The 27,341-nt window shown below is 50.1% G+C and overlaps 1 protein-coding gene across 6 annotated transcripts; it reads right to left on the reverse strand.

Moving 5' to 3' along the window:
- Nucleotides 1–776: 776 nt before the first annotated feature.
- Nucleotides 777–26,234, reverse strand: LOC101964697 (adhesion G protein-coupled receptor E2). Of its 6 annotated transcripts, XM_078037394.1 has the most exons (20): nucleotides 25,909–26,232; nucleotides 24,129–24,182; nucleotides 23,838–23,957; nucleotides 23,176–23,331; nucleotides 16,108–16,239; nucleotides 15,480–15,626; nucleotides 14,935–15,081; nucleotides 14,752–14,798; nucleotides 14,564–14,641; nucleotides 13,994–14,171; nucleotides 8,392–8,499; nucleotides 7,838–8,061; nucleotides 7,469–7,648; nucleotides 5,676–5,873; nucleotides 4,100–4,335; nucleotides 3,804–3,870; nucleotides 3,148–3,239; nucleotides 1,958–2,126; nucleotides 1,764–1,874; nucleotides 777–1,204 (listed from the first exon to the last, which is right to left on the reverse strand). In XM_078037394.1, the coding sequence occupies exons 1-20, from the start codon at nucleotides 25,937–25,939 to the stop codon at nucleotides 1,196–1,198; spliced, it is 2,484 nt and encodes an 827-aa protein (XP_077893520.1). In that variant the 5' UTR covers nucleotides 25,940–26,232; the 3' UTR covers nucleotides 777–1,195. The 6 variants fall into 6 exon arrangements, 4 of the variants coding, with proteins under 4 accessions (XP_077893520.1, XP_077893524.1, XP_077893533.1 ...); XM_078037403.1 differs by lacking the exons at nucleotides 777–1,204; nucleotides 1,764–1,874 and adding an exon at nucleotides 2,469–2,545 and having other exon boundaries at nucleotides 1,997–2,126; nucleotides 25,909–26,234; XM_078037398.1 differs by lacking the exons at nucleotides 23,838–23,957; nucleotides 24,129–24,182; nucleotides 25,909–26,232 and adding an exon at nucleotides 23,431–23,577.
- Between the last annotated feature and the right edge of the window lie 1,107 nt (nucleotides 26,235–27,341).

The following is a 27,341-nucleotide window of genomic DNA, read 5'->3' on the forward strand; positions in this document are numbered from 1 at the left end:
CTATACAGAGATAAACATGTAGCATATGCAATAATATGTATTTGCACTTTATTTAGAAAATTTGGAGTATGCAGATATTTAGTGGGTTTTATTTAAGGTAAAAATTATGATTTAGATTATTTTCAGAATGAAAACATGATTTTTAATGTAGCACAGAGTGTGGGGTGGGTTTCTTCTCTCATACACTTAAAGAGTAAAGTCCCTGGACACAAGAATGATAGCAAAGTAATAGGATTTACTAGAGCAATAAGCAGAAAGCAGAGCTCCCCAAGAGGGAGGGGTCTCAGAGAGGGACAACAAAGTGTGGCTGTTGTCTAGGGGTTTATCTAGATCTAGAGGTTTAAGGAAGTCAACCCCTGCCCACTCCTGATTGTACTAAAGACACGCAGTGTCCAAGGAGTGTCCACGCAGCCTTTAGTCCAGTCAAAATGTCCAGCAGGCCTTTTTCCTGCCTTGGAGGGGCATGGACCAGAGCCACATAGGTCCTGACTTAAAAATAGCCTTTTCGTAAATTTCTTAGCAAATATCTGCAGGTGCTGTTTGTACTCAGTACCCAGGAAGTGACCCAGGCCCATCTCCCTGTCTTCCCAGTCTTGTCTCCTACTCTTTACTTCTTACTTACTAACATGTCTGACAGGAAATTATCTGGGGATCAATTTTCTTGGCAATTTGGCCACTACTTAATGACTATGGAAGATTTTAAGTGCAATATGGCATTCTGGGGAGCCTTCCACATCCTCAGAAGCCCAAGTCCCACATAGAGCATGCCGTCTTCCTTGTAGACACCACAATATTTTATTTCCATGAAATTTTATTTTGTTTAAGGCGAGTTCTAGTCCTTTTGAATGCTGTGGATGTGAGCATCCTGGGAGGCTGGTTTTCTTGCTTCTAGAATTTTTGCATGGAAGAGGCCTCATAGGAAGGGGGGGCAGTAGAAGAATAATAGAGAAACTGAGGAATTGGGCGGCAGATGGCATCTGGATGTTGACTTTGCTCAGCACCATGTCGGGCATGGACACATTTCAGGTTCTGCAGGAGTTGAATGTCAATCATGTCCTCCAAGAATCCCTTTACATGGCCAACACCATGGATTTCTTGAAACACACAGCCCAGAGTCTTTGTCCTGTCCTAATGGTTCAAAAAATGACTGTTCAGATTTTCCATGGGGAAGGAGGATGTAGCTCCGATGATCTTTCTAATTATTCTGGAATGATAATTATTTAAAAATGACATAAGATTATTGAAAAATAACTCAAGTTCCATTTAAAAAAGGAAAGAAAAGATTTGTTAGATAAAGAGATTTTAGCTGTACAAACAAGAAAGTGAGATGATGGGTAAGTTAATTTCCTTTATTACAGTAAACATTTTATTTTCTGTATATTCATGTGGCACACCCCAAATATACACAATGAGTTTTTAAATTGTAGCTGTTAAGCTGTTGTGCCTGATGGATGACCACTGGAGGGTCTTAGCAACCATCCTGCTCCCTAATTTTTAAAATTTTCAATTGACAAATAATTGTCCAGGTGAGCCTAAGGTCATCACCAGGATCTTTAGGAAACTCTGATAGGAGTGGGGACAGAATGATAATAAGAGGGAAGGAGGTGGATGGGAGGGAGGGAGAGAGAATCATGTAAGGTCAGCGCACAGGCAGGCATGATGGTGGAGTCTAGGAGGCAGGGGAAGCATGGTCTGTGGACAGGAGGAGAGAAATCCTGAAGATACCAGGGAACATGAGCTCTGGGAGCAGGGAGTGACCCTACCGTGCTGGGTCTGGAGGTGTTGGACACAGCCTTGCTAGACAGAGTGTAGGACTCAGGTTCAGTTGTCCATTTCCATATCTTCTTGAGCCATGTCCTGTACTGCTCCCGGACCTGCAGAGGCAACCCACGCTCTGGGTCAGCTCACAGAGAGGGGTGCGGGTGGGGAGGCATGGGTGGGAGCTGGGCAGGGGTACCTGTTGGCTGAGGAGGCAGTACACCAGGAAGATGAAGACGCCCTGCAGGCTGTTGACGATGGTGAAGAGGTAGGCCATGACAGGGGCCAGGGAGCCCACCTGCAGGACACCCAGACACCAGGTGCAGCCCAAGATGAAGAGATGAGCCATTGCTTTAAATGTCAGCACCCTAGGTCGGGGGAGAATGGAGGCTTATAATGCACCCACAACAAAATCAGGCTGTTCTCTTCTCCACCCATGGATGCCCCTACTCTCCCCTGTAAGTGATTTATTGGACTGAACTCTGATCTTTACTCTCAATGATACCCCACAGTAGAAATGCCATTTTGGGTCCAGGATAGATTTTGACTTGGACCCAGGACAGTGATAATTCATAAGCTTACTTCAAAAAATTTTATGATGTTCCATGAGGATCCCTAATTTCATTAATCCAGCATTACTGAGGATGCCCTGTGCTAGGGCTTGGACATAAAAAAAAACACAAAGAGAAGCTGGGGGCAGGGGTGCACACCTGTACCCCCGGCTATTCAGGAGGCTGAGGCAAGAGGATCACTTGAGCTCAGGGATTGGAGGCCAGCCTGGGAAACACTATGTCAGAAAACAAACAGGACAAAAATTTCTGTTTTCATTAATCGTATGCTCTGTTCAAGTGGTAATACAACTAAATAGCGATATGCAAACATTTGAAAGGTTAATCAGAGGAACCCAGAAGAAAGAGCATGAATTGTCCACAAGATGCTGAGTGAAGTAACAATCCCGCCCCCTGGAGGATTGAACTGGAGTAGCGTTTTTCTACAGGAGGGAACAGTTATAGGGTGGGAAGGATTCTGAGCTGAGAGTGGGGCAAGAAAGTGCAGCCTGAGACGTGGGGACTTTCAGGAGAACAGCAATGCTCTTGGCACTCTTGCTGTAGAACAGCTAAAAAAAGAGTCCAAGCATTGCTGATCAGCCAACGCCAATTCCTCTTGAGGCTGAGGGAGTCCCAAGCTGGGATCAGAGTTGGAGGCATTTTGGGACATCAGCAGCAGAGCCCCGAGTCAGAGATGGCAGCCGTAGAAGGGCAGCCATATTTGTTAATTCTGGGCCACCCAGAAGCCCCCAAGGAGGGACATGAGGGGCTGCCCAGGCACATGGCTTTGCTCTTGGGCATCGTCCACCTCTGTAGGGTTGTGTCCCCTGCTCCATCTCACCTCATGTTCTGCAGGGTGGACACATCACTGTCGATGGAGGACAGCTTGCTCTTCACAATCCAGAGGGTCATCAGGAAGAAAACCAAATTGACCTTCAAGAAACCACAGAGGAAAGACAGCAGCATGAATCTGGCATAATTTTCCTGTGTACATATATGACCACATCACAGTGAATCCCACCATCATGTACATTCACGAGAATGGGCTCCTAACTAGATAAGGTATATTCCATGCTTGTGTAATTGTATCAGAATGGATTCTACCTTCTTGTTTAACTAAAACAAACCCCCCAAAAGAAACCGCAAGAGGTTTATGAATATCTTCTTTTTTCTTTTGCAGTTCTGGGGAGGGAACCCAGGCCCTAGTGCATGCCAGGCAAGCTCTCTGCCCTTAAGCTATATCCCCATCAGGGAAAGTTTTATTGAATAAATATTTAAATCTGTTATCTCTGCATTCTAGCCTTTGCAGCATCATTTACACCAAAGTGGCTTTTAGTATTTGACAATAGCGTTAGAATTTGTAGATGCAGAAGTCTTGGAAAACCCAACCCAACCCGTAACAATCCAGGATAGTCCTGTTCTCATCACCATCCTTATAATCCTGCTCTTCTAGTGACCCTCATGTGGACAGCAAGGAACTCTGATGACATCACTCACACAAGAGATGGCACAGACAGGTCCAAGGAAGCCCCACACAAACCCCTGTTCTGGGTTAAGCCAGCAGCTGAGCAAGAGAGAGAACAACATCACTTTGCTGTGTTCATGTAGGTCTCCATGACCAGAGTCACTCCACACATGTACAACCACAAGGACGGGAAGCTAAACCCCTGTATGTGTGATATGTCACAGTGCACTCTACTGGTTAAGCTCTGAAGTACTCAAAATGCTACTTTGGTTTAAGTGATGGCTGTGGACATGCTCGAGAGGAGAAGGACAATGGGGTCCGCATTTACCGAGCAGGGGTGCCATACAGGTGAGGTCTGGCTGCTGCAGACATGGCCACGATGGCGGCTGGGACCCCGTAGCCCACGGGGAACATGAGCTTCCTCATGAGCCTGTTTCTGCTGGAGGAACTGAGCACAGTGAGGTTTCTTGCGGTGAGGAAGAGGAACAGCCCCTCCAGCAGCATCCAGGTGAAGGAGGCCAGGTAGAGGTAGTGCAGGGCGCCTGCGGTGACCGCGCACAGCACCTGAGGAGGAGAGAGACCCTGGGGCAGCAGTCAGGGTCTGGGCTTGGCCCAGGATGCCCCCTGCGCCCTGTGGTGGGGGATTCTGCTGTGCACCAGGCACTGCACTGTGGTGCTTCAGCCATGGGCTGCATGTGTGCTCCCATAGATCACAGCAGAGCTGGAGAGGTCCTGCTGCCCAGTGACGTTACAGCCTCCCAGCGCTGCCCTGCGGAGTTCCTCATGCAGTAGTGTTGATGTCACAGCCTCCCAATAGTGCCCTGAGGTGTTCCTCATGCACTAGTGGTGACGTCACAGCCTCCCAGCGCTGCCCTGTAGCGTTCCTCATGCAGTAGTGGGGATGCTCTTGGGCACAAACCTGCTGCGCTGCTGGTTACCGAACAGCAGGTAAACACAAGGTCGGGCAGGACCTAATACTTACAAATGCCAACCAATGATTATGTGACGGCTTATGAATTTACTACACTATGCTTTTCACATTATTTTAGAAGTGACTGTAGTTCACAGGGCTTAGTATCTTTCTCCAAATGGTGCTGATTCTGGGAAAAGCTGAGGGCGCACATTGAATGACAGTATCAGTAGCTGGATATTCACCCATCCCTGGGCTCTTAAGAGACAGAAGCTCATTAAGTAATTCCTTGAATCAAAGCAGAGAAGATAATCAACCCAGAAGGTGGGCAGACCTATAAGCAGCAGGAAAGAGCAAGGGAGCAAACCCCACAGCCCACAGCACTCCAGCAACTGACTCTGTAGGCACGACAGCAGAGGAAATGTTGGGGAAGAATTTAGAAAGCTCCTAGTTAAAATGTGGAAAGAGCTAAAAAAGATGTAAAGAATGAACCTGGAGAAGATACAGGAAGTGGAGGATCATTTCAGTCAAGCCAGATTCTAAAAATGAACCAAATAGGAATTTTGAAAATGAAGGACTTGATAAACCAAATTAAAAATTCAGTAGGACCTCCTGTTTCTCCTTGTAAAAAATGTCTGCTGTAAAATGGGGTGCCCCGTGACGCCAGCCAGTTGCCTCCATCGTGTCTCCTGATTGAATCAGGAGGTCACATCCCGTGATTGATGGATGCCATCTAGTATTTGCGTCAGGGTTCACCCTACATGGTCCCCTAAAGAAGGAACTTCCCCAGGATGCAAGCCCTGTTGCTAAGCAACACGAGATGCAGGTGATGGAGTTGTAAAGAGGGTTCGTTTTCTCGTTGAATCCGTCAACGTGAAATGGGCATCGACCTCCTCTGGACTTCCCCGGGACCCAGGCTGTTTGATTAGGAGCTGGGCAGCCTGGCTCCTGAGTTCAGCACCCCTGGGAGTGCGGGGCAGGGACACCTGTGTACCTTGGGCTGGGTTCTGTCGATGGCCATGAGGAAGAGCAGGTGGGCCAGCAGGAGGCAGAGCGAGAGCTGCAGGTGCAGGGAGGTGCTGGTGTTCTGGATGGCTCTGCACAGGAGGAAGGTGAGGGCCGCCAGGACCAGGCACAGCAGCGACATGCCCAGCCCCACGCAGGTGATGATGCTCAGCACGGGGTCTTCATCCTGGGGCAGAGGGAGGAGCCTTCACAGCCACGTGCCCTGCTCTGGGGTAGGAACCCTCGGCTATCTGTCATTTGGTGCAGCAGATTCAGGAATGGAGGAACCGGGTCCAGGTGTGAAGCTGATGGGGGAGGGGCTCCAGGTTCAGAAGGTTGGACTGTTAGGTTTTCTGAACGGAGCAGGTAAACAGATGTTGTTTGTGTGGATTTTGTTTTTGCAACATATCTGTCAATTTGAAATGGTTTCCCAAGAAAATGTTTGAAAACAAAGTTTGAACCCTGCAGGTGACATTTGTGCATGCTACATTTAAGACCCTGGTGTAAAGACAAAATTGGGAAATTAGGAGGCAGGACAGGGGAGGAGCAGAGGGAAAGAATGACATTTGATAAATGAAACAGAGGCAAAACTTTCAAAATAAATGGCTCTGGGTAAAGAGTAATGGGGTGGTGGGTTTTAAGAGGACTTAACTTTAACTTTCTTCCTTTAACCAAGTATCTGATCTATTTGTACTATTTTTGTTCTTGAAACATATCTAAAAATTTGAAATTGTTTCCTAAGAAAGCATTTAAAAATAAAAGTTCCTCCAGGCGATATTAACATTGCTGAGTTAAAATTTTTTTTAGTAGTAGACACAATACCTTTATTTAATTAATTTATTTTTATGTGTGCAGAGGATTGAACCCAGTGCCTCACATGTGCTAGGCAAGATCTGTACCACTGAGCCCCAGCCCCAGTCCACATGTGCTGAATTTTGAAATTTCTGGTGTAAAGTCAATTAAAGCTAATTTCATACACACACACACACACACATACACACACAAAAAAAACAGATGTTCGGTTGATATGCCTGAATCAGCCATAGTAGAGTGCAGCCCCTTGTCCCTCATCCCTTGTCCTGACACCCCTTGTCCTCTGTGACTTCCTTATAACCAGATGTTTCTTTTTGCAAACCAATAACCATGACCACTCTAGTCTTACAGATCCTGGTAGTGAACAGAATTCTAATTTATCTTTACATCTCCATTCCTTGCTGTGACACAAACCTTTTTCTAGTTATTCAGTCCTATGATAAGCTAGGTGTTGGGATTTTGCAGGTGGAATTTAGGTTGTTGACTTTTAGATTAGGGAGTTTATTCTCCTGGGTCTGGTGTAATCAGGTGATTGCTTTAAAGATCTGGACTCTTCCTGTGAAAACACATTCAAAACTTGAGAGGGATTCTACAAGAGGGACATTTTCATGCTGGTTTTTAGATGGGAGGAACACTGGTGTTTTGTGAGAAGGCCAACAGGAGAGCCATATGAGAGGAAATGTGGGTGGCTCTTAGGAACTGAGTGTGGTCCCCCCTGACAGCTGCTAAGAGAAGGGAACTGGACTCTGCCTGCAACCAGGGAGCTGGAGGAAGGCTACAAGACCCAGAAGAAACTGCGGCCATGGCTGATGTGATCTTGTCAGTCTTTTAGAACCTGTACAAGGAACTCATCCCCCTGTGCTGGGTTGCTGACCCACAGAACCGCAAGGGAACAAATTTGTTTTACTTCAGCAGCGACATTTGCATAAGTGCGTTTTGCAGCAATCGATGCTGAAGGCAGCCTCTTACCTGCACATCATAGTGGACCATGAGGACGGCAAAGCTGCAGAGGTGGGTACAGTGGCAGGTGGTGCTGCCGTCTCCAGTGCCCGCTGTCCTGCAGCCTTCAGTGGCCCAGTGACCACATCCATTCTGACTGTGGTCCCAGAAGACACAGAGCACCTCTTGCCTTGGTGCAGGTGTCACCAGCTGTAGTAACAGGACAGGGGTGTGAGCTGGTCTTCCTGTGCTCAGAGATGCTGACCCAGGAAGGGCTGGCTTTCCTGTGTGGGGTGCACCTGTGGGGAGTCCCCCTGAACCTCAAGTTTAACACAGACAGCAAGGGTGTTCCTGGGCCTGGGGCTCTTACACTCCATGGTCCTCCCACCCCTCACTCACAGGATGGGAGAAGGTGAAGGTAACTGGCGAGCTGAGGTTCTGGGTGTCGTTGCTGCTCAAAAAGGCTGAGACGACATCTGAGAGCAGGACAGACGAGACTCTCGGCAGCAAGTCCTTGTGTGTCCCATGGGGAACCACCTGCTTCTCAGGCTCCAGGACCAGGGGAGCCTCAGCCAGCAGCTTGTCCATCCCTGGGGTGGAGACCAAGCCCACCACAGAAGGGCCTGCAAGACGAGGCCACGGGTGAGTCTCAGGGTCTCCTCCAGGGCCTCCTCCTTAGATGGCCTCCCCCCCTTTTGAATTGTTATATTATAATGATACACAATAGTGGGACTTGCTGCTCCACATTCACAGGTGCAAACAACAGAATGTGGCCCCATCACTCCCCAGAACCTCCCCTTTGGATGCTCTTCTAGTGACCTTTTCCCACCCACATCACCCTTTAGTCTTGAATTGTGTATTTTGGGCATCTTTTCCCACCCTGAGGCCTCTTCCAAACAGTGTGGTACTGGTGTAAGGTGGACATCCCACCTTCTCCCCATCTCAGATGTTACCTGTGTAACCAGATTCCTGTGCCAGATTCCAGTTCAGCTGCATCTTTGCCTGATTCAGACTCAAGGTGACATTGCCATCTCCTCGCTCCTGTACCTCTAGGGACAGTTCTATGAGTCACAGGAAGAAGAAGAGTTATGTTAGGAGTGTGTGTGTGTGTGTGTGGATATTGTATATGTACACCTGTAAATCACATATATCAAGGACCTACGTGTAACCTCCAATTCACTATAACCACACACATGTATATATGTATATATAGACACAAATATATATACACATACATATATGTGGGGGGCGTCACACTGAATGGCTAGCATTTTCCTTCCCACGATTGGTAGAGGCTCTGTCAGTCACTTTCGTAGTGGCCCTAGACACTGTCCTGATCCTCAAAGTAGCAGAATGTGTCTTCATGCATAGGTGTGGCCTCCCACAGCCCCAGGGGTCGAGTTACCTTTTCTGTCCTTGTAACCCTGTCCCTCTTGACCTTTTTTGGATGGAACTTTCTAAAGAATGAGGGTCCCTCCAATAAAAATTCACTTGCAAACGTGCTAGCTCTCTCTCGCCAGCCTCTCATGACTTTTCCTTGCTCTCCCATTTGGGGGACTTGAGGCTGAGTGTGGAGGAGCTGTCCTGAAGCTTGATTTAAAGTTAAAATATGTGTCTGTGTTTTATTTAGTATCCCAGTAAATTCACTCAAGCAACCTTTAGTTTAGCTGCCAGAGCTGGTCGGGGGCAGCATATATGTATATAATAATTCTTTGTTTATTCAGATTTTGTATATATGTGTATTATATGTGTTGTGCATACACGTGTATATTACACACACATATACAAAATCTGAAGCTACAAAGAATTATAACAGAGCAAATGTCACCAACTATTTAGATAACTTAGGTGAAATAGACAAATTCTTATGGTCGCACAAACTACCAAAACTGACTCAAGAATAAGCAGAAAATCCGAAGAGACCTATAATGGATAAAGAGATTGAATCAATAATGAAAAACCTCCCTGATGGACATCCGAGATCAGATGGCTTTGATTGTGAATTTCACCAGCCATTTATGGAAAAATGAACATGACTTCTTTTTAAACTCTTTCAAACAACAGAAGAGGGGACAGCATCTAGTAAGTCCTGGAGGCCAATATTACTCTGAGGCCAAAACCAGATAAAGACATCACAAGAGACCACACTGGCCTCTACAGGGCCCAGGCGCACAACATGCCTTGTACACCCCTCCCCCAGTGGGGCAGAGACCACCAGAGCCTAGCCTTTCATGCAACACCGCCCCTTGGGACCATCAGACTACCGTGGGAGGTCAAGCCCAGCGGCCTAGATCTACCCACTCCAACTCACACAGGTCCCAGATCCAGGATGCAGTAGCATCCACTGAGGGACACCAGCAGGGTCTGGAAGCCCAACATCAAGGTGAGGTACAGACAATCTGCATGGGTACTACAAGAATATAGGGAAGAAACTGTAACATCTCAGATCCACACTGCAAGAAAGGAACACACATAGACAACATGAAAAAACAAGGGAGGAAAGTGCCCCAAACAAACCAGGACACTATAATAACAGAACCCACAGACAGTGCAGTTGATGAAATGTTGGAGAAGGAGTTCAGAAGGTTCAGAATTAAAATATATGTGAATTAAAGAATGACCTAAATGAGAAAATACAAGCAAAAATTGATCACTCCAACAATGAGATAAGAGAGCAAAGACAGGTAGCAAAAGATTACTTTAAGAAAGGGATAGAAACCCTGAAAAAAAAAAACCAGTCAGAAATCCTTGAAATGAAGTACACGATAAATCAAATACAAATCTCAATAGAAAGCATAACCAATAGACTAAATCACTTGGAAGAAAGAAAATCAGAAAATGAAGACAAAGTTTATAGTCTGGAAAATAAAGTTGATCACCCGGTGAAGAAAGTTAGAAACCATGAACAGAACATCCAAAAATTATGGGACAGCTTCAAAAGACCAAATCTAAGAGATATTGGGATAGAGGAAGGCACAGAGTTTCAAACCAAAGGAATGCACAATTTCTTCATTGAGATAATATCAGAAAATTTCTCAAGCATGAAGAACGAATTGGAAAACCAAATACAAGAAGTTTTAAATTAAAACCCTATCTCTCACCATGCACAAAACTCAACTCAAAGTGGATCCAGGACGTAGGAATTAAACTCTCCATCTAACAGAAGAAAAAGTAGGCCCTAATCTTCATCATGTGAGATGAGGCCCCAAATTCTTAATAAGAATCCTATTCCACAAGAATTAAAACCAAGAAACAATAAATGTGATGAAATCAAACTAAAATGTTCCTTCTCAGCAAAAGAAACAATCTGTGAGGTGAGCCTACATCTTGGGAGCAAATCTTTACCCCTCACACATCAGATAGAGCACTAATCTCTAGGATATATAGAGAACTCAAAAAACTAAGCACCAAAAAACCCAAATAACCCAATCAACAAATGGGCCAAGGACCTGAAGAGACACTTCTCAGAAGATGATGTACAATCAGTCAACAAACACATGAAAAAATGTCCATCATCACTAGCAATTAGAGAAATGCAAATCAAAACCACTCCAGTCAGAATGGCAGCTATTATGAAGACAAACAACAATAAGTTGGTGAGGATGTAGAGAAAAAGCTACACTCATACACTGCTGGTGGGACTGCAAATTTGTGCAGCCAATATAGAAAGCAGTATGGAGATTTCATGGAAAATTGGAAATGGAACCACCATTTGATCCAGCTATCCCTCTCCTCGGTCTATAACCAAAGGATTTAAAAAGTTATACTACAGGGACACAGCTACATCAATGTTTATGGCAGCACGTTTCACAATAGCTAAACTTTTGTGGAGCCAATCTGGATGCCCTTCAGTGGATAAATGCATAAAAATGTGGCATATATACACAATGGAATATTCAGCAATAAAAGAGAATAAAATCATGGCATTTGCAGGTAAATGGATGGAGTAAGAGAAGATAATGCTAAGTGAAGTTAGTCAATCCCAAAAAACCAAATTCTGAATGTTTTCTTTGATATAAGGAGGCTGATTCATACTGGGATAGGGAGAGGGAGCATGGGAGGAATAGGTGAACTCTAGATAGGGCAGAGGGGTGGGAGGGGAAAGGAGGGGGCATGGGGTTAGAAATGATGGTGGAATGTGATAATCATTTTTATCCAAAGTACATGTACAAAGACATGAATTGGTGTGAATATGCTATGTATACAACCAGAAAAAAATAAATAAAATAAAAAAGAAGATTAAAAAAGAGGCACAAAAATACATGTATGAAGACATGATTTGGTGTCAACATACTTTATATACAACCAGAGATATGAAAAATTGTGCTGTATATGTGTAATAAGAATTCTAATGCATTCTGCTGTCATTTATTTTTTTAAAATAAAAGAATACAAATAAAAAAGAAAGAAAACAAGAAACCTATATCTCTTATGAACATAGACACAACAATCTCTAATAAAATATTAGGAATAAAATTAAATAGGAGACTCAGGACTTGTATATAGAGAACTACAGAAGGTTTTGAAAGGCATTAAAGACCCCAAATGAAGGCAAGGACACCTTGTGTTCATGGATGGGGAAACTACATTGGTAAAATGGTGACATGCCCCAAAGAGATCTAAAAAGGCAATGTCATCCCTATCCATGTCCCAACAGCCATTAATATTATAATTTGCTTAAATAGAAAAACTCACCTTAAAACTAACACGGAATTGCAAGAGATCCAAGTAGTTAAAGCATGGCTGAAAAGAGCAACAAAGGGGGAGGACTCACACTCCTGATTTCAGAACTGACGGCAAATGAGCAGAGAGCAAAGCAGCGTAGTACTGGCATGAAGACAGAGGAAAAGGTGAGCCCAGAAATAAACCTGCTCCTCTGCAGTCAATTGGTTTTCAGCCAGGGACTAAGACTATTCAATGGGCATAAGAACAGTCTCTTCAATGATTGATGGGGGATTACTGGATATCCAAGGAAAAAGAAGGAAGTGGGACCCCTACCTCACACCACACACACAGATTAACTCAAAATTGAACAAAGGCCTCCACCTAAGAACTGAAGTCCATAAGAGGACCTTGGATCTGGCAATGGATTGTTAAATATGACACTGAATGTACAGCCATGAAAGAGAAAGTAGATAAAGTAGACTTCCTCAAAATTGAAAACATCTGACATTAAAGTGAAACAATTATCACAGACGTGAAAAGATAATCTATAGGGTGGAGAAATTTGCATTTCCAAGTTGCACATCTCATAATGGTTTCCTGTCAAAGTAGATGAAAAGCTCTTACAAAAACTCAAGAACCAAAGGACCAACCCAATCACAAATGCACAAAGGATCTGAACAGATATTTCTCAAAAAAGATACACAAATGGCCAGAGGCACATGAAAAGATGCTAACTATCACCAGTCAACAGGGAGATGCAACTCAACCAGCAACGAGACATCTTCTCATATGCACTAGAAAGGCCATGATAAAAACCAGCTGAATCAAAAGTAACATGTTTTGCCAAGGTCATGGAGAGGGGATCCTTGCACCCCACTGGTGGTACTATGAAATAGTGTGGCCACTCTGCAAACAGTCTGGTGGTTCCCCCAAAACTACACATGGAATTACCATGTTACCTACCAATTTCAGTCCTTACAGAAAGCACTGAGAACAGTTTTCAAACAAACACTTACACATCAATATTCTTAGTGGTAAGTCACAATAGCCAAGAAGTGGAACCAACCCAGATGTTCATCAGTGGCTGAGTGGGTCAGCTAACACCCATAGGATGGAGTCATATTCAGCCATGAAAAGGGATGGAGTGATGCTATGCCATGCTCAACAGGATTATTCTAGGAGAAAGAAGCTAGAGAGACAGGTCACACTTTGTGTGATTGCTTTTTACTAAATGGTGGAATAGGCAGCTCCATTAAGACAGCAAGCAGGTGAGTGGATGCCAGGGTTGGGGGAGGGGAGGAGTGAGGGATGAAAGCTGAGGAGGCACTGCGTTTGATTTTGGAGAAAACTGTCTTAGAAATGGAGGTGATGGCTGCATCAGTTTGTGAATGTTCTTGATTCCACTGAAATGTCGAACCCTGGGTTTTAAATGGTGAACTTAATTGGTGAAACTTGTTAAGTGAGTTTTACCACAATAAAACAATTTATACCTAAATATCAAGCAAGATTAGTTACATTACTCCAAATTAGCTTTTGGAAGCTGTTTCTATTTTGTAAAATTCTTAGAATTTTTTTTTTAGTTGTAGATGGACACAACACCTTTGCTTTATTCACTTATTTGTATGTGGTGCTGAGGATCGAACCCTGTGCCTCTAGGCAAGTGCTCTACCACTGAGCTACAACCCCACCCCCCCTAAAATTCCTTATTGTCATTTTCTGCTGATAATGTATACTATACTGTAAATGTGTACTATTTGTGGTTTTATGCCTTTTTCACTGTTGTGATTATTTATGTGAGTCTCACTGAGGTACAGTGTGGCCACTCAGCTCTAGTGGGATCAGAAGAGGATGAGGCTAGGAACAGGGGGTGGTGCAGACCCAGGGACTTACGTGTGCCTGCAGAATAATTGAAGGTCGCTGTCCCCTCAGGCAGACCCCTGCTCAGGTGTCTCAGGGCACTCTCCAGACCTGTCAGCAGGTGAGTGGCCACGCAGTGCTTCTGTGAGGGGGGCAGGGTCTCCAGGTCCCCAGGGGTCTCCAGCAGCACATCCACCTCCTGCATGATCCCCTGGAGGGATGGGGGCACAGAGCAGGTGGACTTGGCCAGAAGGTCCACATGAAGAGCTTGACCACTCAGCCCTAGAGAACAGACCCAGACACTGTCCAGTTGGGGATAGAGTGAGCATGGTTTGGGACTCCCTGGGTGGTCCCTCAGAGGTCAGCCCTGATTTGTGACAGTCAAGGATGACAAAACTGAAGACTAGGATGAGAGCAAATGGACAGACAGTGCACCTGGGCGTCCAACAGTGTGTGTGGCTCCCAGTGTCCTCTTCCACCTGCCCTGGGAGAGTGGCCAGCTCAGAGCAGGACCCCACTGGGCCTGTCCCTCTTCCTCCAGTCCAAAGCTGTCCCCCTCCCTCTATGGGAGGTCTCCACCTGCTTCCCCTGTTCTGCCCTTACCTGGATGGTTTCATTGGCCTGATCTGGCTTGAAATCCCTGTGCAGATTGTTGACTTTGTCAAAGAAGTGGGAGAGACTCTGGGGAGGTGAGATGAGGGGTCACAGGTGGGTGGGAAGCTCAGGGCCAAGGGGTGGACAGGGTGCTGCCCCAGGGGTTCCCACCTCCCTGTCCTGGCTGGGGCGCTCACCTGGCTGTGGACTCCAGGGGGCAGAGGCCAGGTGAAGAAGGGCTTGACTGCAGGGACAGGGCAGTGGTTCATTAGGAGGAGTGCACGTGTGTGTGTGTGTGTGTGGGTGTGTATGAGCATGTGCACGTGGGTGTGCACATGTGTGGGGTGGGGGAGGGTCTGGGGTCAGGGCAGGCTGGGTACCTTTGCAGATGGTGCTGTTCCGGCCATTGACGCTCCCAGGAATCAGCTCCCAGCCTGGGCGGCAGTGGCACTGGTACGACCCCAGGGTGTTGGTGCAGATGGTGGACTGGTGGCACTGATGCTTCCCGGAGCTGCACTCGTCCACATCTGGGGACACAGACAGAGGGGTCAGTCCTGCCTCAGCCAGGACCAGTTCTCTCTGCTGTCCGAGCTCCACCCACTTCTTCCCGCCATTAGTGCACTGCCAGGCTGCGGTGCTGCCACCTGGCGACCCACACCCTTGCGAGATGGGCGCCAGATCAAGGGGTGTGTGAGGCCTGTGCAGGTGCAGATTGTGAGGCTTTGGTAACTCGTCACCCAGTTAGTCACTAGCTGCTGCCCGGGGCCCCGGGAGCCTCCCGACAGACCCCAGCTTCTCCCCAGGACCCCGTCTTTCCCGTCCAGCCCCCGGAGCTTTAGTTGGCGCAGGCGCAGCAGCACTGGACGTGGTCGGTTTGCCCGGGACGGCTGTGATCCCGGCTGGACTGCGGGCCTCTGAGCCCCACCTTCGCACACGGTGTTCTTCAGGCCGTTGGGGGATCCGCGCACTGGCTTCCAGCCAGGTCGGCAGCGGCACTGGTAGCTGCCCACTTGGTTGAGGCAGTGGGCGGATTTGTGGCACGGGCTTTGTCCAGAGGCGCATTCATTCACGTCTAGGACAAAGCAGGGGGTCAGTCCCCACCTCTGACCGGCTCCCATGCCCCTACTCACTGCACCCACTTCTCCATCATTTTGCTGTCCCAAACCAAGGACCTCTGCATGTGCCTCACTTGGTGACTTCAACTTCAGAGCACTCTCCGGAGGCCTCCTTGCATGAAGGGCACAGCAGTTTACAGGAGGTAGAGCCAGAGGGAAACTGAGGCCAGGGGGTGGAATTTCCTGACCAAGGACTCTGGTCGCCCTCTTTCTGGCCATGGTGGATGCTCCTTGTCAGAACTGAAAGTGACTCTCTTTTACTCTCAGGTGACAGACCAGGAAGAGCTGAGGCCAGATGGCCCTGCAGCCTCCCTTAGGCTGAGCCTGAGCCCCTTGACCTGTGGGAACCTCAGGTCTTCTCCCTCCTTGGGTGCAGGACCTCCCTCTGCTGCACCCCTGGCTCCTGTCCACCCTCAGGGGTCCTCCTGGGGCCTCTACCTGTGCACAGCTTCGGGTCCTCTGGGTTTGGCTCAAAGCCAGGCAGACACTTGCAGGTATAGTTGCCCTGAGTGTTGGTGCAGGTTCTGCGGCCCTTGCAGATTCTGGGGTTCTGCTTACATTCGTCCACTTCTGCAAGAGGAAGAAGAGGGGCAGGATGTGGGCAGCCGGCAGCTTCAGGTGGCTTGATGGGTTGGATGCGAGTGTTGTGATCAGAGGGTTTGGCTCTGTCAGCCCAGGTTGGGAATCAGCCAGGTTCCTGGCATGGAGGCATGGGGTGGACCCACTGTGTCCCCAGGTTCCTTTCCTAACCTACAAAGAGGCTCTCCAGGGGGAGCATGGTCTCCAGACCCTCTGTTGTCCTCCCAGTGCCCTCTACCTCCCTGGGAGGCAGGGTCAAGGCTAGCTGGGTCAGGGTGTCATGGCCACATGTGCCCGGGCTTGAGGATTTGGAACAGAGGCCTGATGGGTCCTCCTGGGAACCGAGTGCAGGGGAAGCACTGAGCTCCCAAGTGGGGCCTGTCTTGGCTTCCAGGGTGGCCTTTGGCCTGATTCTGCTAGAGTGACTGCACGATGGCTGAGTTGTCCCTGGGTCCCAGTGACCTAGCAGGACAGGTTCTCTCATCCCATTAGCTCTGAGAGCCCAGCTCCAAGGAGAGGAATCAAGATCCACCCCTTAGCCAGGCCCACTGGGAGAAGACTTAATGGCAGGGACAGGAGTGAGGACCATGCCAGAGAGCCCAGGGTTGACATCCAGCCAGGCAGCCCTGGGACCGTGCAGGTGTCTTCCTGACCCCACGAAGCATCCTTGTCCTATGGAGACCAACCGTGGGTGGACAGCAGCAGTGAGTGGAGCCATGGGGACAGGGAAGGGTGGCAGGCATTTCTGTCTTCTGTCTTTCACCTCCACTGGGACACAGACCTGTGGCCTGCTGCGTGGGACCCACTATCTGCCTCTGTCCCCAGTGGTCAGGCCACTGGGATTCTGGATTGACCTTCTCTGGAGAGTGTTGGGGCTGGGCAGTGGTTCTACCTCATCCTCTCTGTGTGTTCCAACCAGAGCATCTTCTTCCACCCGACTCAGTGTCACCCTGTCCACCCCTGTCCTGACACACCATCCTTCAGTGTCCTCTAGCGGACCAAAGTCAGGGTGGAGAGAGCAGCGTAGAGAAATGAATGAGGCTGAGAGGTGCAGAAGGGCGTGGCAGGCGGGGGCGTGGCAGGCGGGGGCGTGGCAGGCGGGGGCGTGGCAGGCGGGGGCGTGGCAGGCGGGGGCGTGGCAGGCGGGGGCGTGGCAGGCGGGGGCGTGGCAGGCGGGGGCGTGGCAGGCGGGGGCGTGGCAGGCCGAGGAGGGCGTGTCTGAGGAGGGCTTCATTGAGAAAGCGTGGGGCACTGGGGGCGTCCTCTCCAGGCCAGAGTATTGGCTGTGGACTGGACCTACCCTCGAGTTTCCTTCCTCCTGAATTTCCCGACTGGGTCCCTGGGTCCATGGAGGCTAGGGGGCCCAGGAGTGTTCCAGATGGCTGAGTCCTTGTGGGCCCCGGAAGGGGCAGGGCTCATCCCAGCAGCCGCTAGCATTGGGAAGAGGTCAGAGTGGCGCTGGAACGAGCTGGCCACGGGCTCCTGGGATATCTTGACCCTCCCCCTTGCCGTTCATGCAAAACAGGTGCCAGTTAGGCAGCGGGGTATTCTGAAGGTCCAGAAGTGGCCCTCTGAGGAGGATTCTGAGTTTTGGGGAGTGAACAGATATGTGCAGTCAAGGGTCTTGCATGGCTCTGAGATGCCTGGAGAAGGTGGGGCAAGGAGCCCAGGGAGTGGGTACCAGGTCTGCCCATCACTGACTCCATGGGCTGTGAGGCCAGTGGTCCTATCTTCAGGTGCAGTGAAGACCACAGTGTTGAAGGGTGAGGAGGGAACGAGGAGGGCCCAGCTGAACCCTTACTGAGCTGAGCCCATGGGGGCGGGGATGTCTTCCACCTCACCCCTGCTCACCCTGCCTCTGCCCGTCCACTTGAATGAGCTCTGCCCGTCCACTTGAATGAGCTCTGCCCCCTCACCCCCACAAGCCCTGGCTTCTTTTAACCTAGCAACACAGCGTGGGGCACAGAGGGTGTGCCAATAACGATAGCCACCATCTGAGGCCGAGGGCTTGTACTTAGGAGAATCCTGACCCTTAGGTGCAGTTGTCCAGGCTGCTCACTGTGTCAGGGTGCCCAAGCCCATGGTAAGCAGGGGCTGAAAACCAACCCACTTTCCAGTCATCAGATGCGGCTGTGTCCACCTGGAGAGGAGGAGCTTTTTGAAAATTCATAAAAAAGCTTTTTCCCTTTGGTCAAGGCTTGTACATATGACACAATGTGCACCACACTGTCTGGTCAGAGTCCCCTTGATCCTCAGTTTAGCCAGGCTGTCTTACAGGCACCTGTAATTTTCATAATCCTCCTGGAAGACACAGGAGGTAGGCACTGTTATGATCACCTTCATGGTACAGAGGGGTAGACCAAGTTCAAAGAGAGGTAGTGACTTGACTAATAACATGCAGCTAACAGGTGGCACAGGCAGGTTTTGGACCCAGGCAGCCAGTCTCAGAGCTGCCCCTGACATTCATGCTACGCTGCTTCTGTGCTGGACGACAGGTACATGCACACCTGCCTGTCTCAGACCAGGGCACCACTCCTGTAACCAGGGTTCTGCCGCCTAGATGTCACAGGAAAGGGTCTGGCAACCTCAACCCTGATGGTGGGGAGGTGGGGGAAGGGCCTACCTTGCAGCTGTTCTCCTCTCATTAATAAAGGATTCTTGGCTCCAGAAATGGGCACACAGCCTGGGCTGCACAGGCAGCCATTGTGCCCTGTAGGACCTGGCCGTCTGCAGATTTTCTACGGGGCACTCTCATGGCCCCCATTTGGTGATGTCTGCAACAGGACGGGTCAGAGGCTCACCTCCCAAAGTTGTGCTTTCTCTCAGGGAAGAGACCCAGGTGCTCAGCCTGACCCTGCTGTGAGACGCAGACAGACCTAAGACCCCAGGTGGACCTCCTGAGGCCAGGCTGCTCTGGAAGTCCCAGGACCACTCTGCTCTCTGGAGCAGAGCCCAAGGACATGTGGGTTCAGATTCTGTGCCACAGCGGGGCCTGGCAAGGGATCTACATCTCCTCTCCATCCTGGAGTGGCAGAGGGAGGCCCCGCCATTCCCTGGACCCTCCCCTGTGGGAATCTTTGCACCACTGGGGTCCTACAGGTGGTCTACGCTCAGGGAGAAGGTGACAGTGATGGCCACCCTTGATGCCTAAGCAGTGGGGGTGGGAGACCATGGCCAAGGGCTTCCCAGAGTGACACCCATCATTAACACCTGAGGATAAAGCCAGGTGCTCAGAAACAGAGCAAAGCTGGGCACATCCCATGACTTGACCTCAGAATCGACTGTGAAGCTGTAGTGACAACACAGTGTGGTTCTGTATGGGGACAGACACACAGCCACGGAGCAGGACAGACATCCCAGAAAAACCCACGTATTTACAGCTGATTTTTGATGAAGGTGCCAAGAGCACATAATGAGAAGGACTCTTCTGGGACCCTGGACATGCCAACCAGGAGGACATCACCTCACACCACATAAAAATCACCTCAGATTAAACAGTGAAGGTCAGATTGGACCTGCCCAGCTGCTTAGTGGAGAGCACAGGGGAGAGCTGGCGACGTTGGCCTGTCAGTGATGGTTTGGACGGGACCCAAGGCACAGGCAGCAAAATACAAACGGACCAAGGGGATCGTAGCCAACTAACAGCTTTTGAAAAGCAAAGGAAACAGTGGACAGAGTGAGGGACAACTCAGGGAACGGGAGGAACACTCACAAGCCACGCATCTTATTAGGTGTCAATGTGCAAAGTATCATGAGGAGCTTGATCAAGCAACTCAGCAGTAAGAAACCCGCTCACCCCATCCCCAAATGGGCAAGTGACCTGAACAGACGCTTCTCAAAGGACGACAGGAGAAGGGCCCAGAGGCCCCGGAGAAATCCCTCGCCATCACCAATCCTCAGGGGACTAGAAATGAACAGTGATGAAATGTCACCTCACACCTGCGGGGTGGCTGTTGGGTAAGTCAGATGGGCACACGGGTGGCCAGAAGGCAGAGCAAAGGACACTGTGCGCACCATGGCTGGGAACATAAGTGAGCCCCGTTGTGATGGAAGGCAGTGGGCACGGTCCTCAGATATTAAAAATAATACTACCTCTGAGCCCATCCCATCTCTGCTTATTTTTTATTTTGAGGCAGGGTCTCAGTAAGTTGCTTAGGGCCTTGCTAAGTTGTTGAGGCTGGCCTGAAACTTGTGATCCTCCTGCCTCAGCCTCCAGAGCTGCTGGATCCCAGGTGTGCACCACTGGGTCTGGCCAATGGTCTGTATTCTTGAAAATCACCAAGGGATTAGATTTGAAGTGTTCTCAGCATGTGAGACATCCCAGTGTGCACCATGTTTCAAAATATCATTCTGTACATGATGAATATGTACAATATTTTTATTTGTCAGTTAAATAAAGGAAAAAAAACGCAGAAAACACTCATGGAGAGGGATGACTGAGATGGTTGTGTAACAGGAATGTCCTCAGTGCCACAGAACTAGTATACTGGAACGTGGTTAAAATGATAAGTTTTATGGATGCAGATTTCATTACAATTTTAAAAAACCCGCCACTGAGCAGCACAAGAAGAACTAAAGCGAGGTGCTCAAGCAGGTGCGGTGGCACAGGCCTGTAATCCCAGTGACTCAGGAGGCTGCGGCAGGAGGATTGCAAGTTCAAGACCAGCCTCAACAACAGGGGGTCCTAAGAAATTTAGCAAGACCCTGTCTCCAAATAAATAGTGAAAAGGGCTGGGATGTGGTCAGTGGTAAGGCCCCAGGGTTAGATCCCCAGGACCAAAAGAAACAAACAAACAAAAACCAAAAATAAAACAAACCCAGGTGCTCAGGCCCAGCCTGCATCCAATTCCGCCTGCCTTTCCTCACAGTGACACAAATGCACCCTCCACTGTCCCCAGGAATCCCCAGCTCCTAGTGTGGCACTCAGAACTGTGGGTGGACACTGACAGCCTTTCCAAGGTGCCCAGCTTGTCTCTGGGGAGTCTTGCTGTCCCCACCCCTGGAGGAAGTTCCCCCTTATCAGAGAGGGCCACAACAGGAAATGAGGAAGCTTCTGGAAGCAGCTCCCAGCTGAGGCCCGGGGTGTTTCCTGGCGTCTTATCTCTCCTGGTCTCTAAACGTGAGGGGAACATGCTCAGGAAGCAGGACCCCTTTGAGTGCCACAGGGACCCACAGGACAGAGGCCTGAGGTGAATGGCCAGCACAGCAGCCTCAGAGAACCCCAGACAGGAGTGAGTGACAGCTCATGGCAGACGGCCCTGGGTGTCCCAGAAAGGGGCCAAAGGTTCCCGGAGCCCAGGGGATTCCTGGGGTCAGGATGAGGCAGGGAGGGCTTCTGGTCTCCTGGACCCATTTTTGCACCTGAGGATGCCCTGCTGGGACCCCTCATCCGGGCTGTGTGGATCAACAGCAGGACGGGCCAGGGCAGGGCTGATGTTCCCTAAGGGCCCCTGTCCAGCCCCCACGGGGCGATCACAGTCCCCTCCCCTGTTCCCAGCTGGTAGCAATGGCTTCAGAGGTGTGCCATAGGTGGAGGGGACGAGGTGGGGTGGGGTCACGTGGGGACAGCTGGGAATGAGGTGCAGCAGCACCCCCAGGAGACCCTCCACCAACTCCCACATTTCCCCACATCCTGGGCTCAGCCTCCCCCCAGCTCCCTGGTTCCCCAGTAATGAGCCACTGAGAGCCCCCACCTCATGGATCTCTGGGGCTCCAGGCTCCTGGGGGCAGACACAAGGAGGGCTCCAGAGAGGAAGTGGTTTTGCTGATCCCATGCTGCTCTCGGGTGGCCAGTCCAGGCTTTGGACCCAGGGAGCTGACCCCTGCCTCTGACCTTGGTCTCCACACCACCCTCCCTCTCTGTGCTGGTGGGACAGTGGCCTGGAGTGGGCACCACCTGTGTCAACCAGGGCCTTGACCCCTGTGTGCCACAGGATAGCTCTGTCCCAGTCCTCTGGCTGACACCCCTGGATCTGGACCCAGGGGACAATGCTGAGGTGGGCGTGGGCTGGAAGCTCCTCATCCCCCCAGACCTAAGGGCAGGAGAGCACAACTCCTGGCCCAGGCCCTGTTCAGCTCAGAAGCCATTGCCAACAGCACTTTCTGGGAGCCAGGACCTGCTCAGTGCCTTTGGATCTCATTTCCCTCCTTATGACTTTCTCCTCCCCTACTTTCTTCCCTTGGAGCTGGGACTCACCCAAGGACTCACACCTGCTAGACAAGTGCTCTACCACTGAGCTACGCCCCAGTCCAGGACTCCCCTTCTGCAGATGGACACACTGCAGCACAGAGAGCTGAGGTGACTTGTCTGAAGTCACACAGTGAACCAAGAGCAAAGCCACCTCTGGTTTGGTTTTGATTTTCTGCAGTGCTGGGGAGGGGGCCCAGGGCGCTGCTCATGCCAGGCAATGGCTGTACCCCGGGGCCGCACCCCTGCCTCTACCTTTGTCTGTAGCTTTAGAAGATCGGGGCTTCTTCCTGTGGCTTTTGTTTTTTCTTTGTCTCTCCCCCACTTTTTTCTTTTTTGGGATGGGGTCTCTCTGTTTCCCAGGCTGTCCTTAGACTCCTGGGCTTGAGTGATGCTCCTGCCTCAGCCTCCCAAGTATCTGAGACCACAGGCGCTGGCCACTGAGCCTGGATTTTTTTTTTTTAACAGAAAACAACAATGATGTCATCACATCTCACATGTCCACAGGGTTTCCTGATAAGCACCCTGGCCATCATCACGGGAAGAGCTGTCAGGATGGGGCCAAGCAGCTGGTCCCAGAGTGCCCTGACCCTCTCCCTCCTCTCGTGCTGGTGACGGGTGCACGCACAGCTGCCCCATCTCACAGTCCAGGTGCTGAGGCTATAACTGGGCGCTGTCCCTAGATCAGCTCTGGTGCCCTGAACTGCATGTGGGGTGGGAAGGTGAGGGGTGGGCCTTACCTTGACATGTGTTCTCACTCGCATTAGTGAACTTTTTTGCCCCAGAAAGGAGCCCATAGCCCGGGCTGCACATGCAGTAGTAGCTCCCCTCCATATTGTGGCAGTCAGCAAATTTTCCACAGGACACTTTCATGGGTGGCACACATTCATTGATGTCTGCAACATAATAGGACCAAGGGTCACCTCCCAAAGGTGTGTGTTCTCTCAGGCAAGAGGCTCCTGTTCCCTTCCTAAACCCCCAGCATGGGGTCTGACCTTGAGTTAGTGTCTTCTGGACAGAATCCTGGGATGCACTGCTGAGGCTGAGCTGGAGCTGGAGCAAGCCCTTCCTAAAGGCCACATAATCTGCTCTGTTCATCTCAGTCCTCTGGCTGTGTCCACTCCCAGTTTGGACACAGGGGACAATGCCAAGGTGGGAGTTGGGCTAGAAGATCAGCATCATCCTCTTCAGGCTGTGGCCAACCCCTGGGGCCCAGGTCCTCTCTGTGCAGGAAGCCATGCAATTCCCTGGTCTCTCTGCCACCTTACTCTTCCTTTTTTCTTTTCTGTCTTTGATGATGGCCTTGAGGTCGAAGGCTCAGCCTTGACCATTACCCATGACCCCACTGGCACTGGGCACCCCCAGTCTCTGATGTGCCCTGCCCCTCCCCCATCCTCTTTACCTTCACAGATCTCCAGGGGGTCAGTGAAGATCTCTGTAGATGAAGAGGCAAACCCTGGCTTGCAGCGACAGGCGGTGGCACTGACACATTCCGAGTTCAGAGGGCACCGGGGGTTACAGGCTGTGGGGGCACAGACTGGTCAGAGGCTGGGAGGGGGCAATGGGGTCCCAGAGGAGGTCCCAGGAGGTGGGGAGCTGCCCTGAGCCTCCCTGCCCAGGCCTCTCCTCCCTGGGTTGGGGTGCAGGGCCCCTCCCAGGCTCTGGCTGTGGACACGCTGCTCCCCACACTCACCCTGAGAGCCCTGGGCTCCGGCTCTGGAGAGACTCAGCAGGACACACAGCAGCCCTGAGACACAGAGAGGGCGGGTCAGCAGGCCCAGCAGGAAGAGGAGGCCGGAGGTGATGCACTGCAGGGCAGGGGCTGTGGACCCTCCTGGGCTTGGACCTGGTCCACTCTTCAGAGGGAGCCCAGGTGGCGCCTCCCAGAGGGTCTGGGGGGTGGGAAGGGGCTGAGCCTGGCAAGCTCTGGGCTCCAGCTGTGGCTCTCCTGGCCTGTGGGTGGGGGACTGGAGCCTGGTGGCCCTGGTCAGACCCTGGAGCACAGGCAGGCTGCCTCACTGCCCTGCCTCAGTTTCCCTTCTGTGGAGTAGGGACAAATGACACCCACGTCCTAGGGTCACGTGGGAACAAACCCCAGTGTGTCAGGGTGTTGACCACCATCCCTGACCTTTAGGTGGGAAGGGAGGGTCAGGGCCAGCTGTTCTCTCAGGTCCCCTGGCTGGACTCTCAGGTGCTCTGGCCCTGTCCCCTTCCTCAGGGACACACACCACACCAGCCACCTGGCCTGCAGCTGTGGCTGGAGCACCTGAGAGCCACATCTGCCACCACCACTGTCAGCCCCACGGCCTGTCCTGGGACCCCGTGGTGCCCTATTACCCCCCAACAGGAAGGTGCTGTGGGCAGGTGCTGGGCTCAGGCTGGGGGCCTCCTCCTGCTGTTCCTGCCTCTCAGCAGCTGCCCCTCCCAGAGTACATCCTGGGGACCCTCCTCAGGTCAACGGGGCCTTAGGTACATGAGCCTCTTGCTGTTCAACAGAGAGACAGGCGAGGAGTCAAAGAGAGTCTGGTTCTCAATCCCTAAGATAAAGTCTAGGGGTATTGGTGGTTCCTTCTTGGTCAGTTTATCTAATGCGCTGCCTGGACAGCTGGTCAGGCGCTAAACATTGCCGTGAGGCCTTCATCAGAGGAGGCCCCATTGAATGTGAAGATGCAAATAAAGAGAATCCCCTCTCCTGTGGGGCTCATCTAACCCATGGAGGCCCTAAGAGACCAAGACTGGCCCCCGGAGGAGGACGGAGTTCTGGCCCAGACTGTTTCTGGACCTGAGATGGAACATCAGCTCCTCCCTGGTCTCCATCCTGCACCCTCCTCCCTGGTCTCCATCCTGCCCCCTCCTCCCTAATCTCCATCCTGCCCCCTCCTCCCTGGTCTCCATCCTGCCCCCTCCTCCCTGGTCTCCATCCTGCCCCCTCCTCCCTGGTCTCCATCCTGCCCCCTCCTCCCTGGTCTCCATCCTGCCCCCTCCTCCCTGGTCTCCATCCTGCCCCCTCCTCCCTGGTCTCCATCCTGCCCCCTCCTCCCTGGTCTCCATCCTGCCCCCTCCTCCCTGGTCTCCATCCTGCACCTCCTCCCTGGTCTCCATCCTGCACCTACCTGGCAGACTCTGGACTTCTCAGCCTGCACAATTCCATGAGCCATGTCCTTAAAATAACCCTCTTCCCCTCTCTCTGTAGCACCCCATTGGTCTCCTTTATCTGGAGAGCCCTGCTGCATCAGGGAGTAATGAGAAACCCCCCTGTGTGCTAAAGTTTGCGCTAGGGAGTAACTTCCTAGGAACAACTTTCTCCTTTGAGAACTTAATAATTTTAAAAAAGGAGCTGACATCCTTTACAAATACCCTCCCTGCTCTCCCTAACAGGAACAGTGAGAAAAACAGCCAGAAACAAAGCAAAGGACTTACTGGGTGATTCCTAGCTCCCTTTCTTGCCTGTCACATGTCATGATTCCACTTACCGTGGAGCAGTCTTAGACATCCGCTCCTCATGGTGCCGAGACCAGCCAGCCCAGTGATGGAGGATTTTCAGTTCTGGTTGGAGTTAAGAATGCTTCCTGTTTAAATACAACTCGTGACGAAGTTGACCACAGTGAGGAAATCACGGTCTGGATGCTTTCTTCCTCCGATCAGTTCCCTGGTGAATTTCTCAGAACTCAGAGGTTTGTTTCCAAATATTTGATTAGTTTGGGTGATAATCGTGCTGAAGATCTCCTGGGGGTGACTCACATCTTTCGAGACAGGAAGGTGGGACACTGTGCATTAGAAGCTCAGGCATGAAGGATCTTTCTCCTTCTTGCCCTGTAAGGACCTTGGTTCAGAATGAATAGACTTATCTATTTATCACCTATCCCTAGACTCACTTGTGTAACTTACATGAAAACAAGCTCATGATTAAATATAGAACTCAGGGCTTCAGTAGATGGGGACAGGAGAAGTCAAACAGCCCAAATGTGACTCTCCTCCAGGGCAGGGAGAAGGTGTGTGTGTAAGTTTGTGTCTTACTGTTTCCTTTCCACCAAAAGCACCATGTCCCCAACCAGAGGCAAGACTTGTCATTCCCAACACTCACACCTGGAAAGTCTGAGAAGGCAGGTCCCGCAGAGCCACCTGGTCCCCACACTACTATTGGTTGTTACAAATTTTAGCATTATTTTTTTCTGTATTTATCTTTCATAATCACATTGAAATAAAAATGGGTAATTGCTGTGAAAAATCAGACTATTCTTTTGAATACCCAGAAGACACCTTATTCTTTTCAGGCTTTATTGTTAAGTGTGCTAGTGTGCCGTGCATACACCAAATTCTGTATTGCTTCCTGTCCCAATTTGAGTTCACTTGCAGAAATCTCATCTGTTGTGAATATGACGTCTGTCTTCCCTTATAAGCTCCAAGCTGACGCTTGTAACAACTAAATAATATTAATAAGTATATGCACTGTTGAAAAAAATCTTATATTCCCAAAGGGGACTGTTATATTTTCAAATCACTTCTCCTAAACTCAGGCTCCTCACCTTGCATCTGTAAAAAGATATAATATTATACTGTAAGTATTAACTTGACAAAAATTAATACAGTATAATATGTACTATGGACTGGTGTGTCCTCTTTTTAAAATTTATACTGACATACTCTATTTATTTTGCTATTCTTTATTGATGGTTGCTTGTAGGTCATGAAATTTTTCACTCTTACAAATATACCGCAGCCAACCTAATAGCTTTCGGTGAACATGGGATTGTTTAATGTGATGTAGATCAAAAGAAGTGTGTTTGGTGGGCCTTAGGTATGCACCACTTAAATTTTCATAACTGGTACCAAATTGCTGAATAAAGTGTCTACATGAATTGACTCCAATATCTACTATCAGGAATATCCATTTCACCCCTGATCT

Source organism: Ictidomys tridecemlineatus, chromosome 2 (assembly GCF_052094955.1).
Source record: "Ictidomys tridecemlineatus isolate mIctTri1 chromosome 2, mIctTri1.hap1, whole genome shotgun sequence".
In the NCBI taxonomy this organism is placed as follows: domain Eukaryota; kingdom Metazoa; phylum Chordata; class Mammalia; order Rodentia; family Sciuridae; genus Ictidomys; species Ictidomys tridecemlineatus.